The sequence below is a fragment of the Oncorhynchus tshawytscha genome, linkage group LG02 (genome assembly GCF_018296145.1).
Source record: "Oncorhynchus tshawytscha isolate Ot180627B linkage group LG02, Otsh_v2.0, whole genome shotgun sequence".
Taxonomy (NCBI): Eukaryota; Metazoa; Chordata; class Actinopteri; order Salmoniformes; family Salmonidae; genus Oncorhynchus; species Oncorhynchus tshawytscha.
The window spans coordinates 52,764,324-52,782,654 of NC_056430.1; the positions used below are offsets into that span (position 1 = coordinate 52,764,324).

The window sequence follows — 18,331 nt, forward strand, 5'->3', positions numbered from 1 at the left end:
GAACGAAAATTCGAATGCGTCAATGTGTTGTAGTAGGTAGTAAGTAGTTTAGTTGACAGGTATTTCGCTATAGGCTATTCTTATCCTCTGGCATTTGGCTTTGAAAATGCGACAATTTCAGGATATATATTTGAATCTATCTACCTTACACACGTTTACGATAGTCTAAACAATACATGTGATGTTAATATGAGACGGGGTTAAATTAGTCCAGTGGTTTAGGCTCAAAGAATCCCCACAGTAAATTGTATAAGAAAATTGAGCTGTAGTTGATCGAAAAGGAAAGAAACGAAAATGAATGGGCCTAAGCCTATATTGACAGCTCCTCACATGGTTTACAAAATGATTTATTCGATGAAGATACACTTTCATAAGTAAGATTTTACTCTGCAATGTGTAGATTCAACAGCAATACAATTTCAGGGAGATGTAGAAAAGTCTAACCGCGTCAGAGTAGTTTACAACTGGAATTTGCATAGGCCTTCACTCAGGTGTATTACCATGTAGGGCGCATGCGCATTCCAAGAAAACCAGGTGAAATCAGCAATTTTGACCACTTGCGAATTCACTCATTCGTAGCCACATCACTGGAATTATACCGCGTTCCTTGCAGATGTCTTTACTGGAGAGGCTAGACTGGCGGGTAAGCGAATGCATGTTTTGCTTTATTCTGTTATTTAAAAACATTAATGGGTTATTCATTGTCTATCTTTCGACCTAAGTCAGCTCATTAATTGTAGGTTATAGTGTTTTAGCACCTTTGAAATAGGCTACTCCGCGGTATTTGATAGTGGCTGCTAAATATGCTATTTGAATTCATTATTAAAGACCATAATTATGATCATATCAATCAATCAAATGTATTTATAAAGCCCTTTTTACACCAGCCGATGTCACAACGTGATAATAGACCATATAACGTTGATCCATTGAAATAAGGTGGTCCTCGAGTGCTCACGATTTAGGAATTTGAAATCCTGCAGAAGATACATGGTTTAGGCCTGAATTTGCCATACACCTGGTCACTATACACATAACTTGTGTGACTTAAAAATACGTGACCAACGGCGACTAAGATTCATAGTTCATATTGGCAACTGGTTTTCTGATAACTTGGCTTGTGCTATTCATTTCAAGAACATTATGTATTCTGGTTTTCACAATACTCAGTAGACCAAATCTGCTCCATATAACATATACTATTATAGACTACACTAGATAAATGGTTCAATAATAAAATACTATAAAAACACATTTCAGTTAGGCTACTTAGAGATTGCACATGTGCTTCAAAATTGATAATTTGTCTCTGAATTTCTTAGTTGCACATAGGCTATATAGCCTACACGAACTAGCTTCTTCAGTGTGACAGATAATATTAGCATAATTCAACTCTTTATTTTTCTATTTCGAAAGCGCGTTTTCACGTTAAACCACTTGGCCCATGTGACACCTAACGTATTACTAATTGCTTTAATGGATAACGATTTACTTTACAAGTGTCTATTCTATCAATAGTCCTTGTTTAAACGAATTGGTCTTGACATGATAGTCATTGAATTTTTTTAATAAAATAAAAACTGTTCACAACGCAACGGCAAGGCTCCTCTTGCGTGTCCAACCTCGTTTACTCTGTACAACGGCGATGTAAAGATGCCTTCATTAATTAGTGAGCATTCATTTCTGGTTTATATCACATCACGCACAGAAGAACCACACGCAGCTTACAGCCACCGCATCGTTCATGGATGAGTTGATCTTCGTTCCCCAATTTTAATTGTTTCCCAGAGACGATGATCACATGCGCGCAACAGGCAAAGAATCGCATTCCCCAAACCTTGATGATACATTTAGACACCTGTATTGTTCTCCCATGCATATAAATGATTATCAGACAGAAAATGATTCACACCATTAAGTTACTGCTGTAGCCTATCTCTAGGACTCATTATATTTCACAATAATATTGGAAACTTAACAATTAAAAGAAAATCCCAAGCATAAGTGTAGGCCTATTGTGTTTAAAACACAAACATCCTTGTGCTTGAAGTAATGCATATCAACACATCAAAGGGAACCGTTAATTTGGATATTGCAGTGCTCCACCATAAATGTTAATTAAACTTTTTCGTTGAAATCCCTCGTGCTTAGAGGTTTCGAGAAGAAAGATGCTTTTAAGCCTTGGGTCTTTGAGGTTTGTGAAGGCACCAAACTACAACGTGAAGCTCCGTAATGCAACTATGCATAAGTAAGTGTAAGTAGGTTTAAGTAAGTGTAAATTATTTAAACAATTAAGTTTAGCATGGAAATCGCAATATTTGATATGAGCGCCTTGAAGCTTGATGTATTAAGCGAAATATGCTCATTAGTTTTTCAGACTGTTGGCAAGCAATGGTGGTGCGCTTTGCCAGTGAATCCAACGCCTGTCGTCTCATCGAATATAAAGTGAGAAAAGTAACAACATTTTGACAGCCCTGCAATGTTATTGGCGTGGATCGCATTGAAGTATACGCGCATAATGTTTTACATTGATTTTCGTATAGGCTATTGTTTTGCAAATGTGCTCATTGCATTGATTATCGTATTGCTTAACATGGCCAAAAATACATAGATTTTCGATTACATTCATAGGCTATAATTGTTATCACTTTTTAAAGCAAGTTTTCCAACTATAATATTAATACATTTAGTTATTCAGACACAATTACCAATAATAAGAGAATAATAATAAAGTAGGCCTGTTATTATTATTATTATTTAATTAATTAAACTACAGTAAGGTTATCGGAAGTATAATCCTATAATATCTGTGTCATGCGAGCAACTGCAGACGGACAGCAATATGATTGGCTCCAATAATAACCGATAACAACCAATCAGCAAACTTTTATTCTGCCATATTCAAGATGACATCATGACAAAGGCACGCCCCCTAAAAATATCTAACCTGTGCAAATTTAGTACACATGCTTTCCGAGCGGGTTCAGTAAGGAGAAAAGGTTTGAACATCATCACTTTGTCCGTCAGAGGGAGTCAAGTTTCTTATTCAGCGCTTCTTCCCATATTCACTGAAGAACTGCTTACTGAGTCGTTGGGATGGAAAGGGAACTTGCTTGACAACCGTTTTCACTCAGTTGCTGTTGAGACCTACGTTGATAGCCGCCCGAATCACGCTCAAACGTCAGTGCGCTTCAAGGAACCGCCGCCCTCTCGAGTTGAAGAAGTTGATTCATGATTTCTAGGAAGTACAGTATTACTTCATTTCCTACCTGGATTAACTCGTAGAAAACCATCAATTTACCTGGTCAACCTTCTTGGTGTAAAATTTTGCCTGTCAGAAACTATGCTGTGGAAACTAGCAGATAACGTGAAGTACGAGGACGACTGCGAGGTAAATTCTAGATATACACATAGACAAACCGCACGGCATTAGGCCTGCGTTTCAACAAGGCTAGGATTTATGAAAAAAACATTTTATGAAAATGTTGTGGCCCTCATGCGCTCCATCACACCATCGCATCTGAAATTGGTAGCCAATTTTATGGATCTTTTTTTGCGCGACAATAGCTTTTAGGCAGACTTGATAAAAGCTTTACAGAATGAAAATGATTTTGATGGAACATTTTTTAAATGATAAAGCATTTGGAATAAGACAGATCGGTGGTCGGTTTATGCTATTTTCGTTGTCACTATTTGCTTTTATGGAATTCATATTAAATGCAAGTTCAAGTGCATTAGGGCACCCATGTTTGGTTTTCTGGTTTCTTTGCATTGTCAATATGTTTTTAAATATGCAACATTATTAGATGTCTATAGGCTAATCTCGATGGGCGTTTGACTCTATCCGCAGAATCTCCTCGACTAATGCATTGGCGACTGACGCCATGTAGTTTTGATTTCAGTAAATCACTTTTAGATGAGTCTATATGGATTGTAAAGTACTTTTTTTTTGTTACACGAGTGGGATTTTAATGAAAGTGGAAAGCTTTTTGATTTATTTAGGTTTATTTCTCTGAGCTAGGCCTAAATCAGGTTATTGTAAATAATTAAAACAAAAATTACAAAATTATTATTGTTATTATTATTGTTATTATTATTATAGGCCCACATGGGTAGTAAAATAGTTCCCTCCTGTGTGTCTATTGAGAGCTGACCATGGTGACAACAATATCTCAACAGTCCACATAGATTGCATAAACTATCAGAAAGTTTTTCAGTTTAACAAAATATGTATTATTAGGCTACTTTGAATACTAAAACCACATATTGCCTATTTTTTTCTGAAAAATAGGCTGATCTCCAGAAATTGAGTACTGCAATAAAATAAAAAATGTGCCTTATTTCGCCCACTAAATGTGAGACTAGGCATGACTGTTTAAAACATTTCACTATATAGACCATGCATTCCTAAAGGATGGTGAAAAATAAATCTCGATGTCAGGCCTAGCTGTCAACACAGTTGTTATTTCAAATTTTGTCGACGATTGTTGATTCACTATGAATTTGGTTGATTGACAAGGGGCACAACATTTTATCTTAATTTATCTTAATATCATTGTCAACCTTAACGAAAGTCTCTCTGTTCCCAGGAAAGGCACGACGGGAGTAGCAATGGGAACCCCCGGTTACCTCACCTCCCCGCAGTGAGCCAGCACCTTTACAGCCCGTCACCGTCTCTCTCCCACTCGGCCAACTCAGACTTCCAACCCCCGTATTTTCCACCTCCCTACCAGCCTATATCATACCCCCAGTCCAGTGACCCCTACTCGCACCTCGGCGACCCTTTCAACATCAACTCCATACACCAGTCGTCGAACCAGCAACAATCATGGCCGGGGAGACAGGGTCAAGAAGGACCCCATTCGCGAAGCGGACTCGCTAGTCAGATTCTGGGCCTGGAAGGCGGCTCGTCCGCCTTGAGGAGAGAAGGTTTCCGACGGCCGGAACTGCTACCGCCTCACGCTCATAGCATTGAGTCATCCGTCATTGGTGATAATATAGGACTGCACGAAATGGGCCATGGCCTCGATGATGTTCAAGTGAGTGATTTCATTGTGATTTTGTTGCTGACTTTAAATTGAAAGAAGCATGACATCTAAAACAATAAAAACATATAGGCATGCAACAAAGGCATGGCTTTTTATTATGGTGTCATGTAATGGATGGAATGGAAATGGCATATTTCATAATGAACTTCCTTGTAAGAATGACCATAACATCACTTATATTAAACTTGTTTTTTTTTCAGCATGTAGATGATCACAGTATTATAATGGCAGATCAGACGGTCATCAAAAAAGGTGAGTTTATTTTACTTTCCACATAGCTACTTTACTACTGTATATTAACTCATTTATTAAACTCATTGATAAAATGGTGAAAATGCTTTTACCACTTCAAGACAATACACTTACTGGTTTGTGAGATAGACATGCTTGGTGTATAAGGCACTGCGTGTGCAGTTCGGCATTGGTGTGCAACAGGTAACAAGGATGCAATAGAGAAACATTGAGTGCTATTTCCATGAACTCCATCCCTGAAATTGCTTGTTACTAAGTACATACCTGGAAAAATCTTCTTCAACAAATATTTTGCAATTATTTGTACAGTGATGTCTTTGCATTTGATTATAAAAAATCGGAATGGGAAAGGCTTTTCGCTGTACTTGTTCGTACATACATTGATAATCCCCCGTAGTCACGAGGTGCACTTAACTAAGCCTAGTTTGATCCTCTATGTGTTCTCGTGCTGAGGTCGTTTGAATAGAGCACCGGTAAAAATAACCTTTTCAAAATAGCAGGCTATAGCTGACAAGATGTAACTGTGAGGACATTGTGCAATCCTTGAAATCCTGTATTGACTGGGGAGAGAGGGGGAGAGAGGGGGAGAGAGAAAGAGAGGGAGGGAGGGGGAGAGAGAAAGAGAGGGAGAAAGAGAGGGAGAGAGAGAGGGAGGGAGGGAGGGAGGGAGGGAGGGAGGGAGGGAGGGAGGGAGGGAGGGAGGGAGGGAGGGAGGGGGGGGGGGAGGGAGGGAGGGAAAGAAAGAGGGCGGGGAGGGAGGGGGAAAGAGAAAGAGAGGGAGGGGGAGGGAGGGAGGGGGAGAGAGGGGGAGAGAGAAAGGGAGGGGGAGAGAGAAAGGGAGGGAGGGGGAGAGAGGGGGAGAGAGGGGGGGAGAAAGAGAGGGAGGGAGGGGGAGAGAGAAAGAGAGGGAGGGAGAGAGGGGGAGAGAGAAAGAGAGGGAGGGTGGGTCTTTAGAGGCCTACGCCAGTGCATTCGACTCCTTTTGAATTCCAGTTAAAAGCCGCCCAATGGATTGCTCTTCTCGAGACTCGCTGGCTGACTTTCTGCGAAACCAGCTTTCGCTGGGGTGTGGTGTCCTACTTGCAATTCAGTCATTTGTTGGGGCATGAAATGTTTTGAATGAGGAGGATTCAGAGTGTCATCTATTGCGCCTTCCTTCAACAGTCTTTCACTCAGAAGAAGGCCATGTTGTGCATTGATTTGAAATCCTGCACCACTTTTGTAACTCAACGAATTTATAGATGTATGTCGATATTGAACGGATCATACGAGTAGTAAATGTATTATAGGTTTGTTAAAACAACATTACTGTAGATATATAGGTTCAAGAACTGTAATGATAGATAACATTGTTGTGGTATGGTGGGTGGCTACAGTTAGTAGTGTGAATGACATGTCCTTAGCAACATTGGCAAGAATGGTAAAGAGTAGTTGATGTTGTCTTTTCTGTAGTAAAGCCTACGTGTATAATGCTAAACTGCTTGCTCCACAGGATGAAGCATGTGAACATATGTATAGTTAATATGATATAAAATAGCCTAATGTGCATGCTCAAGTATTTATTTATGTTTTTAGACAAAGGATTCTGATGGCCATCTAGGCAGTAGAAAGCTTGAATATGATATTTAACCCAGCTATAACCGTTTGTTTTAAAGCTACCTAAATGCTCCTAATGCCTCATTTTGCATACATATGTATTTTTCTCAGTTGCAGGCATTTTGGATTAGAGACACACATTACATTGGTGGACATTGTTGATTTTTAGATTTGAATCAATACGATCATCTGATCAAGCATACAGTATTAAGGAGGTAACAAGTTGTATGATTAAAAAAAATAGTTGTCATTAAAATGTGCAATGGCTCACTTTATTGGCCTTACACTCAAGGGCAGACTGTAGGTAGCCTACAGCCTACTACTGTACATTATTGTAAACGGTGAAAGCAAAACTTCCCTCTTAGCTGTTCATCCAATAGATGAGCTCTAAATCATAATTTTGCCCCCCTTTTGTGATTCTTCTCTCAGTACTAGGACTACGAGGGGGCAGGAACTTTGATCGCTTACAGAGGACTTATTATGAGGGGGGCATTCTTGCTGGTGAGGACGAAGGTATATGTAGTGTACTTTGTATGTTTGTCTGGGTGTGACTTGTTTAGTTTGACCCTTGAACTTTTGACCCAAAATGACCACCCAGTTTGCCAGTTGGACAAGTCTTTAGATTAGGTTATTTTTAGCCACTCAATTAGAAGTAGCTACAGACCCTTAAACGTTTAATCCAAAATGGCCGTCTAATATAGGCCCTGTTTCTGTATATAATTCTTCAGATAGGCAAGGCAGGGAGAAGGGATTAATTGGGAAGATTTCAATTGCATACTCCTCACCTTCTCTCTCCTTGTCTCCTTCTCAAAACCCATTGGAGGAGAAGGTCAGAGGGGAGGATACTCTGGCGTTCTCATCCAATGGGTTTTGAGAAGGAGACAAGGAGAGAGGAGGTGAGGAGTATGCAATAGCAATCTTCCCTCTGTGAAGAAGTATGGAGTAGTGGTGGATGTCATGTCAGTGGGTGGTAGGAATGAGGGGACTTTTAGCTGTGACACCGCAGGAATTATCGTTATCTAGTTAATGGCTACTTAGGGTCTACGTTTTGGCTTCCACAAAGTAAACATGTTTGTTGTTTACGTGTAACAGTTCAGTCACCCTGATTTTTTACAAATCATTATGATGGTGTTAAATTTCATAGTTTATTATAAGGAAAAGCATGTTAAAGTTGGAATCCAAGCTGCAGTGTTTGGAGGTTACAAACAGTCTGGATAAGATTTACAACTGTCGGCAGACGCAGCCAGTCTTGATGACTCAACCTGAATTTCTCAAAGAAACAGTCTCTTCTCCGAGAACATTTTTACAATGTAGCACAAACTCCAGAAAGTCCAATAATGTTGTCTAGTGTCCGTCTGTCCTCGCTGCAAAGCAAAATTCCCAATGGGACAATACAGATACATTTACCTTGATACTCCAACTTTTACTCTTACTTTTACTAATCCTACTCTCATTATCATTTCTCTTCACATCTATATTAACCTACACTCATACTAACCACTCCACTCTCTCCACCCCTTCCCCAGGCCCCATGTCTCTCCCCAAGAGCAACTCACTGGGTCTGCCCTTCCAGAAGGAGTCCCTGCTAGGCATGGTTTCCAACCCCACCGAGGTGTTCTGCTCAGTGCCCGGACGCCTCTCGCTTCTCAGCTCCACCTCCAAGTACAAGGTGACTGTGGCTGAGGTGCAGCGGCGTCTGTCCCCTCCCGAATGCCTCAATGCCTCCCTGCTGGGGGGAGTCCTGCGCAGGTCAGTATTCGCACAACGTCAATCCATTGTGAGATGGTTCTGAGACATTATAAGGGGTGTTAAACATGTATTGCAAAGCATTACAACATCATCATAATACGCTATACGGCTTTAAGTTTTTAGTTTTAGCCTGAAGGGTTAAATAAACAAATACATTATAACTGCATCATAATGCATTATACCGGCAGGTGTTGCCGTTTTTTTTATTGTTTTATTAGGTGTAATTGTGAACAATGGCCAATATCTAGTCCGTTAAAATATGGTTCACAGCAGCTCAAAGGATCAGTGATTGTGGTACAGCTGATGTGATGTAGTTAGGAGATCACAGAGAGATGTGCATACAATACGTTTCTCAGTGTACTCTGATGTTGCTCCTGTTTTACAGCTATTGTTAGTGAGCCACTTCCGGTTGCTGGATACTAAACGAGTAAAAGATTGTCGGCCTATATTTAGTTGTACGCTCTTAGCAAAGAAGTTGCTATCGCGAACCTAAAAGGGTTCTTCGGCTGCCCCCATTGGAGAAGCCTTTGAAGAACCTTTGTTGGTTCCAGGTAGAACCCTTTTGGCTCCAAGTAGAACTGTTTTAAAATGGTTTTACCTAGAACCAAAAAGGGTCCGCCAATGGGGACCGCCGAAGAACCCTTTTGGAACCTTTTTATATAAGAGTGTAGGTCTATACTGTGAAAAGTTCATACCTGGTTCATGGACAGACATTCATTTAGGAAAGTTTAGTGATTCTCTAAAAGCAGATGTGTCGCTGTTCGACTTCATTGTTTGTGTGGAAGCACCGTGACTACCTTTGTACGTGCTCTGCAATTCCGGGTACTTCGCTTTGGGGATATGTTACATCAGAGTAGTTGGCACCAGTATGATAGATAGAGTGTGTTTGTGTGTTGGTGTGTTTGTCTATGAGTTCAGGGGGTGGGGCTATAGGGCTGTTTTAATTGCTGCTGAGCGGTTGACCTTGTGCCCCATATATCAGCAGGCAGTCTGTTGAGGGACTAGGGGTTCGCTCCTGCCTATTTTTGCTGGGAATGCAAGTTTTTTTAAACTTCAATGTGACCCCGCCAGTGCCACACACACACACACACACACACACACACACACACACACACACACACACACACACACACACACACACACACACACACACACACACACACACACACACACACACACACACACACACACACACACACACACACACACACACACAGTTAACTAGGTCATGAAGCGATAGGCGAGGGTGTGGAGGGAGCGGGGCAGTTACACACACGCCTCCCCAAAGACACTGTCTCTCACCCGTCACGGAGGGAGTGAAGCCTGCCACTCAGTCATGCGGAAAACTGAATTGGCTACAGCGAGTGGGGAATTTTAGTGTGTGTGTGTGTGTGATTTCCCTTCTATGTTCTTAGGGCGGGAGAAACATAATTTGACTGGAATATTTCCGAATCCAAACAGTATAGTTATTCCCTCTGCAAGGCAATCAAACCATCGAAATGTCTGTATAAGGACAAAGTGGAGTCACAATTCAATGGCTCAGACACGAAACGTATGTGGCAGGGTCTACAGACCAATCACGGACTACAAAAGGAAAACCAGCCACGTCACGGACACCGACATCTTGCTTCCAGACAAACTAAACACTTTTTCCAACTTTGAGGATAATACAGTGCCACCGACGCGGCCCGCAACCAAGGACTGTGGGCTCTCCTTCTCTGTGGCCGACGTGAGTGAGACATTTACCCTCGCAAGGCTGCCGGCCTAGACGGCATCCCTAGCCGCGTCCTCAGAGCATGCGCAGACCAGCTGGCTGGTGTGTTTACGGACATATTCAATGTCTCCCTATCCCAGTCTGCTGTCCCCACATGCTTCAAGATGGCCACCATTGTTCCTCTACCCAAGAAGGCAAAGGTAAAAAAAATAACTATCGACCCTTAGCACTCACTTCTGTCGTCATGAAGTGCTTTGAGAGACTAGTCAAGGATCATATCACCTCCACCTTACCTGACCCACTTCAATTTGCTTACCATCCCAATAGATCCACAGACAGTGCAATCGCCATCACACTGCACACAGCCCTGTCCCATCTGGACAAGAAGAATACCTATGTTAGAATGCTGTTCATTGACTACAGCTCAGCATTCAACACCAGAGTACCCTCCAAGCTCATCATTAAGCTTGAGACCCTGGGTCTCAACCCCACCCTGTGCAATTGGGTCCTGGACTTCCTGACGGGCCGCCCCCAGGTGGTGAAGGTAGGAAATAACATCTCCACTTCGCTGATCCTCAACACTGGGGCCCCACAATGACGCGTGCTCAGCCCCCTCCTGTACTCCCTGTTCACTCATGACTGCGTGGCCATGCACGCCTCCAACTCAATCATCAAATTTGCAGACAACACAACAGTAGTAGGCTTGATTACCAACAACGATGAGACAGCCTTCAGGGAGGAGGTGAGGGCACTCAGAGTGTGGTGTCAGAAAAACAACCTCTCACTCAACGTCAACAAAACAAAGGAGATGATCGTGGACTTCAGGAAACAGCAGAGGGAGCACCCCCCTATCCACATCGACGGGACAGCAGTGGAGAAGGTGGAAAGTTTTAAGTTCCTCGGCGGACACATCACGGACAAACTGAAATTGTCCAACCACACAGACAGTGTGGTGAAGAAGGCGGAACAGCGCCTCAGAGGCTGAAGAAATGTGGCTTGTCACCTAAAACCCTCACAAACTTTTACAGATGCACTATTGAGAGCATCCTGTCAGGCTGTATCACCGCCTGGTATTGAAACTGCACCGGCCACAACTGTAAGGCTCTCCAGAGGGTGGTGCAGTCTGCACAACGCATCACTAACTACCTGTCCTCCAGGACACCTACAGCACCCGATGTCACAGGAAGGCCAAAAAGATCATCAAGGACATCAACCACCCGAGCCACTGTCTGTTCACCCCGCTACCATCCAGAAGGTGAGGTCGGTACAGGTGCATCAAAGCTGGGACCGAGAGACTGAAAAACAGCTTCTATCTCAAGGCCATCAGACTGTTAAACAGCCATCACTAACACACTGCCTACATACAGACTTGAAGTCATTGGCCACTTTTAATAAATGGATCACTAGTCACTTTAATAATTCCACTTTAATAATATTTACATATCTTGCATCACTCATCTCATATGTATATACTGTATTTTATACCTATAAAAATCTATTGCATCTTGCCTATGCCACTCTGTCATTGCTCATCCATGTATTTATATGTATATATTCTTATTCCATTCCTTTACTTAGATTTGTGTGTTAGGTAGTTGTTGTGAAGTTGCATTTCGCTACACTCGCAATAACATCTGCTAACCATGTGTGTGTGACCAATAAAATTTGATTTGTGTCATAGTGGTTTTTTTTTTTAGGTTAGGATGGCACTTTTTCATATGATTTATTTGTTTTCAAAAGTGAATGATGAGGTCTCCTTCAGGGATGGGGGAGACTTTTGCTGCTAGGTTTTCTCAATGTAGTAGGAAGTCTGAAGTTTGGGTGACAGCCCTTACAACATCACTTATTGATGCTTACTTTTCGATTAGTAGAAAAAACATTTAATCACAAATAGCCTATAGAATGGAATATGCTATATTCTTCAGTTGGAGGGACTGTATGACCGTTATGAATTCAGACATTTCTACACATTAAATGACCCCAATGTGGCCTTGTTCATATGAAAGCAGACATTTGTCAAGTAACGATGATGACACTAACTGTATTTGTCCTTATTTTTCCAACAGAGCCAAGTCTAAAAATGGTGGCCGGTCATTGAGAGAGAAGTTGGACAAGATTGGGCTCAACCTGCCCGCTGGAAGGAGGAAGGCTGCTAATGTCACCCTGCTAACTGCACTGGTAGAAGGTATGCTGCCCTCTTCGTATTTAAAACTGTGGTTAATGAGCCAAAAACATATATGACATCATAGAAATACAATGCATAGAACTCGTCTCCATCTTTACTCCTTGAACAAGTTGGCTCGTCCAAAATGGAGAGCCAATTGAATTAATTGTTGCACATATACAGAGATGTGATAAACAACATATCATTTGGATGTTTTTGTAGTCATCCCATCAGAGATGGTCATTTTGTTTACACCACTTCCACTGGTGTTGTACCATCTATTCATTATATTTATATGGTTAACCTAAACGCTGCGATTCCGTTACTGTGACATGATTACCTAAATTATTATAATATTGGCTGTATAAAAGTTACTGGAACTTGGCTTCAATAGTAGCTGTGGCTGGTCTTTGTCTTGTAATTTCCTCATTTTTGGTCAAAATGGCAGTGACTTAGCTGATGTTTGATTTTGTCTTTCACTACATTTAACTGCCTTTTAAAAATCAAGGAAGCTTTGACATTATCCACCTGGACTGTCTTGGTGACATTTTGAGGTTACCAAGCAGCTGGCCAAGACCAGTAGAGTAAGAGAATAGCCCTGAAACACAACTTCACAGAGTCCAACCCTTTCTATTACAGCTGTGGCATTATCTAATACAGTACATGTGACCAAAGGACAAAGAAACATGTAGCGTGTAACCTTCCTGTCTTTCAAATCACACAACTCTTGAAAGATGTAAAATACCCATCTCCTCAAATAATTTTCAGGGCGAAGTATTTCATGAAGGTTTTTCTTGTTTAGATCATTGTTTTTAGGCTGGATAGTCACCTCTGTCTACTTTTTCATTAAATTCCGTCTTTGACGCTTTCGTCAGTCTTACCTCGGCTAGATAATGTCTAAGCAATGATGCATAGCTGTGTGCCTAGCCGCCCGAAGCCACGTGTAATTTCATTTTTTTCTCCCATATAAACTCTACTCACTATAAATGGAGTGACAGTTCGGTGCAGGAGAATGACTCGGGGCCAGTGTTATTTAGAGACCTTCAAAGTCTGAATTAAGGCTTGTTATAACGTGTTTGACTTGCCAGTGGGGTTAACTGACCTTAAAGCCTAATGTTTCTGAATAGCTACATTCCCCAAGTGATCTGTGTGTCTATCAATAAGTGCCTCTGTTTGGTGCTACAGGCCGTCCGGGTGCAGTTAGCCACATAAGCCCATTAAAGACCATGCAGGAAGTCACCCCTGAAGATGGGATATATTCATCTCAGTGGCACAGCTTCCCCCGAGCCAAGAGACTGAGCGCAACTGATTCTTTTTTACGTTGCACCACTTCAATGTTCCCCTTTCTACATATACTGCCCCTGTGGGATGTGGGATGTCAGCAAGACCACATTCACACTTGTCTCTTAGATACGTTTTTTGTATTTTGTGTGTGTTTGTTTGTGTGTTTTATGTGTGTGCAACACTTGTGTGTTTGTCTTTATAGGTGAAGCCCTTCACTTGGCAAGGGATTTTGGCTACGTATGTGAGGCAGAGTTTCCGGCAAAGGCCATCGCTGATTACCTGGGTCGACCACATGTGGAACGCAATGAGGTCAACTCGCGCAAGAACATGCTCCTTGCTGCCAAGTGAGTCTCCCTCCCCCCTCTCTCTCTCTCTCCTCCAAATTAAGGGATGTACCCTGCGGGTTTTGAACTTATGTGACGTTTTGGACTCGGTTAAAACCTTTTCAAATAGTTTTCAAGCTGCTCTTGATTTATAAAACATCTTGATGTCTTCACTACTTTTAAGACCTCCCAATCTCATAGTGTGTACATGAAACAGTGTACACATATAAGTGAATCATTGTCACCCAGACATAAATCCAATAGTCCATGTCTGGGTCATGTACATTCCGTTTCCTTTATCTAATTTCTGTCATTTAAAAAAAAAAAAAAAAAAATGTGTGTTTGCGTGTGTGTGTTGGCCATATATTTTTCCACTGTGCTGTGATGTTTCACAAAAATTCTGAACCTTTTGATTCTCATTGTTTCTACAGGATTGTAAATGGAAGATGAACACCTTTGCTAAGAGTATTATTATATTATTGATTGATTAACTATGCCTTTTCAAATCACCCAGCAGTTCTATTTGCAGAGTTAGCTCCAAGTAAATTTTTTCAGCCATTCCTGAACCTGTGACCAAAAAAAGCTACACTTGAGCAGTACCAAAAAAAGTGATCTAATGATTCCGTCTCTTTGCAGCAAAATCTGCAGTTCTAGGATTGTTGTATCCCCCTTATATATAACTTTCTATTGGTTGCAAGAATTTTGTATAATAATTTAATTTGAAAACAAAGTTTTGAATCCAATGTCGTTTTGGATTCAACTTCGTTTTGTGTATCAGTTCATAGACCTTGTGCCATGGAAAATCTCCTCCCTATTATTTTGCAAACTGTATGTACAAACTGCTGTACATTCTTTGGTCCTTAAATGAAACTGGTATACTTTTTTATTTATCACAATTTTCTTTAGCCAATTTTGGTCTTTAAAGCAGAGCCGACACACAAGTTCCTCACCTTATACCTATATAAATCCAATAGTCTATGTCTGGGTCATGTACATTTCTTTACCTTTATCTAATTTCTGTAATCGTTTTCTTTTTAAAAGGCAAATATGTAAGGAGTTCACCGACCTGCTGACTCAGGACCGCTCACCTCTGGGGAACTCGCGGCCGGCACCCATCCTCGATCAGGGAATACAGAGCTGCCTGACCCACTTCAGCCTCATCACCCACGGATTCGGCTCGCCCGCCATCTGCGCCGCCATGACCTCCCTCCAGAACTACCTAAACGAGGCCCTCAAACAGGTGGACAAAATGTACCTGAGCTCTGGCAGCGACACGCAGGGCTCCTCCGACAATGGTAGCAAATCCTCCGACAAAATGGAGAAGCACAGGAAATGAGGAAATGCTCTCACATTGGACTGTATAGCCCCCCCTTTCCCCTTTGGACTATTTTGACGTCCTATTTAGTAGCGAAATTGTCGATATGATTCCAATTCTAGATCATTTGTGTTTTCACACAGTTGAATTTACGATTTCCTGTGCTTATGGCCTGTGCTCTTTTACGAGTAGAGTTTTTCAAAAGACTTGTCACTGCTTTTGCGTTGTTACTACCATTGGCTGGTTTCAATGCGAGATCAACCTACCTTGGTGCCTACTGTAATAGTAGGTGCATAAGCTGCTTACAGCCAAAGGGCCTAGACGCTGTTGACATGGGGAAAGGAACAGAAAACAGACTTTGTTGTTTCCCTATAGGACATAAATTCAAGATGGGTCATTGTGGTTGTAAATTCTTTTCAGCTATTTTCCTTCCTCTTCTGTCTGGAGACAAATCCTCTGATTTCCTCTGTCTCTTCCGCGGTGCTCAATTCCCATTGGACTTACCAAAGGACGTTGTTTTACAGGAGATAAGAAAATCCACTTCATTCTTGTTTTCATAACGACTTCAATGGGTACGGTGTTATTGTGCTTTCTTCATGGGAGCTTCTTTCGTAGGTCTGGTAAAAAAAAAAGAGCCTGTTTCTTTGTTTGTCTACATTCCCCAGAAACCTTAAAGATGATTTGCAATGGCAGCCATTCAGTGTTCGATGAGGGATGGTTACTTGTGGGTTGTGACAAAAGCCACAACAATGGGGTCTTTGTTACTTGTATTCCTGTCTTTAAGTACTTATATTGGCCATTGGTTCCTTTAGTATTTTTTACAGTTTGCAATGTAAAAGGAATCAGTCCCCGACCAGATTAGATATCCCTCACCTTCAGTACAAACTATTCCATGTTGATGTTAACTGTATCCAATCATAATCAGCCATTTTCATCTATCTCTTTTAGCCAGAACACCAGCAAAAGTGTATGTGTTATGTTGTGTGAGTGTGTGTCTGTATGCAAAATGTATATATTTCTTTTTGAAAAATAGTGTTTTTAATTAGACAATGAACTACAAACAGAGGATTTCCCCTGTTATCTTTACCTTGAATGTAAATATTTTCTAATTTATGTTGTAATTTAATGGGATATGTAAATAATGGTATCATTATGGTGTGTGGCTTAACTTTTTATAATGTGTTAAAGTTTTATAAAATGGGTTAGTTTTTTAAAAGTAGAGGTTAGGCAGTTGGTATGATATGCTTTTTGAATATGTGTAAAGCTGTTTTAAAGTTATAGGAAAGAATATAAAAAGTCAACCCTGTGTATAACAACTTTGTTGATATTCTCCCATTTGGGCAAGAGTTTTGCCACACACACGCACGCACGCAGCAGCAGCAATGTCCAACAGGCAAAACATTTTCAGTTGTGTGTTTCATAAATTATGGGCATTTGCGTGAAGATTTTCCTATAAATAAATGGTAAAAAGAATGGGAACAATGGGCATCATTATGTAACTTAGCTACACAAATAAGCGATGTTGCTTGGTGCATGAGGATGGTACAAAAAGGCAACATGTGAGAACAAAACAGTTCTAGTTGATGTTTTCACTTAGTTAACCATTTGGTGCACAACACACATACTTGTTTGTCTCCCTAAAGATTTATTTTGTGTTCGTATTTTTTTGTTCCCCTTTTTACATTTATATGCCCATCTTGGGAACAGGTGTTTTTGTGTGTTGCCCAATAAAAGCTTATCTCTACTTTAGCATATAACACACTGACAAATGGACGAGAATGTTGGATGTTTCACAGTAGGTGACGATTTTGATCTGCGAGGAAAAAAACAAAAGTGCTATGGTGCTCAATGTGTTGACTCTTGAGCAAGGCCGCTTAATCATCACTTACCCATCCCCACTGAATCATATGGCAAGTCTTTGTTTACACGGATCACAGAAACTCTCACAGCACAAATCCCTGCCTCCATTTTAAACAAAATGTGTCATACCATTATGCATATTAGACACTTGACTCAGATTTCAGAGTATGTCTCACTTATGTGACACACATGTAGGAAGCCTACAACATACCTCCTATCTAGGCTATCCCATGCCTCATTGAAATGTGTTACCACTGACCTACTTTTAGCATATCTATTTTACTACCCTGTGTCTTACAGTGTTGTTTGGAGTGTAACAAAGTGCCTAGTTGGATAAATAGAAGCTGTTTGACTCATGTCATGCCTAGCAGCCCAACAAGTAGGGGCCTCTCCCTTAGAACCTGTTTGACCTGTCAGTCTCGCTATGGCTTATAGCGCTCTCTAGCAGTTGTCTGTAACTGCCTTCAGTTACATTTATACATGTTCTTCTCCAGGGGGGTTGAAAGCTGAGACAGGGGAACTGCTTCAATTGTCTTTGATGACCAATCTAGCACGGTTGCGGCAACATTTCCTTGCCTCAATGGCATTGATCACAGGTTCTTTCTTTTCTTCCCTCTCTCAGGCTAGCGTTAATGTTTGTCTACTGCCAGGTGTTGCTTTTTGTTATCAGCTTTAGCCGCAAGCTAGTTATTAGCTACAGTAGGTAACCATTTGCTCTTTTGAATGCCGCCCTCAGTGGATGTTGGAGTTTTGTGGGTTTACTGTCACATGCTCAGAATGTTATGATGTTTGAGACGGCTGTGGGTTCTGAATTACCATTAACATTCTGTGCCTTCCAGGTTAATGACAGGTTTCACTCCTTTACGACATGTGCAATGTTCAACAAAAGCTGAATGATCCTGTATTTGTGACTGCTGATGAGGAAAAAAACTCTTTAGAGTGTTCATGGAACATTTAAAAGTTTATTCCCCCCCCCCATTCATCACAACTAGATCTTCATTTGCATTGGCCATATTTTATCCCTCT

General features: G+C 41.2%; 1 protein-coding gene across 5 annotated transcripts; it reads left to right on the plus strand.

Annotated features, from left to right (window-relative positions):
- The first annotated feature begins 568 nt into the window (after positions 1-568).
- On the plus strand, positions 569-16,924 carry LOC112267150 (transcription factor AP-2 gamma). Of its 5 annotated transcripts, none has more exons than XM_024445303.1 (8): positions 569-643; positions 4,590-5,039; positions 5,249-5,300; positions 7,326-7,409; positions 8,423-8,645; positions 12,426-12,544; positions 14,010-14,151; positions 15,172-16,924. In XM_024445303.1, the coding sequence occupies exons 1-8, from the start codon at positions 614-616 to the stop codon at positions 15,464-15,466; spliced, it is 1,395 nt and encodes a 464-aa protein (XP_024301071.1). In that variant the 5' UTR covers positions 569-613; the 3' UTR covers positions 15,467-16,924. The 5 variants fall into 5 exon arrangements, with proteins under 5 accessions (XP_024301071.1, XP_024301093.1, XP_024301052.1 ...); XM_024445284.2 differs by lacking the exon at positions 569-643 and adding an exon at positions 2,964-3,391; XM_024445293.2 differs by lacking the exon at positions 569-643 and adding an exon at positions 2,964-3,391 and having other exon boundaries at positions 7,326-7,397.
- The last annotated feature ends 1,407 nt before the right edge of the window (positions 16,925-18,331 follow it).

Bases quoted from the DNA above. Each gene is read 5' to 3' on its own strand.
- LOC112267150 (XM_024445284.2), top strand. From the start codon at position 3,344: ATGCTGTGGAAACTAGCAGATAACGTGAAGTACGAGGACGACTGCGAG. The intron at 3,392-4,589 runs GTAAATTCTAGA...CTCTGTTCCCAG, and splicing joins AGTACGAGGACGACTGCGAG to GAAAGGCACGACGGGAGTAG. The intron at 12,545-14,009 runs GTATGCTGCCCT...TTGTCTTTATAG, and splicing joins GCTAACTGCACTGGTAGAAG to GTGAAGCCCTTCACTTGGCA.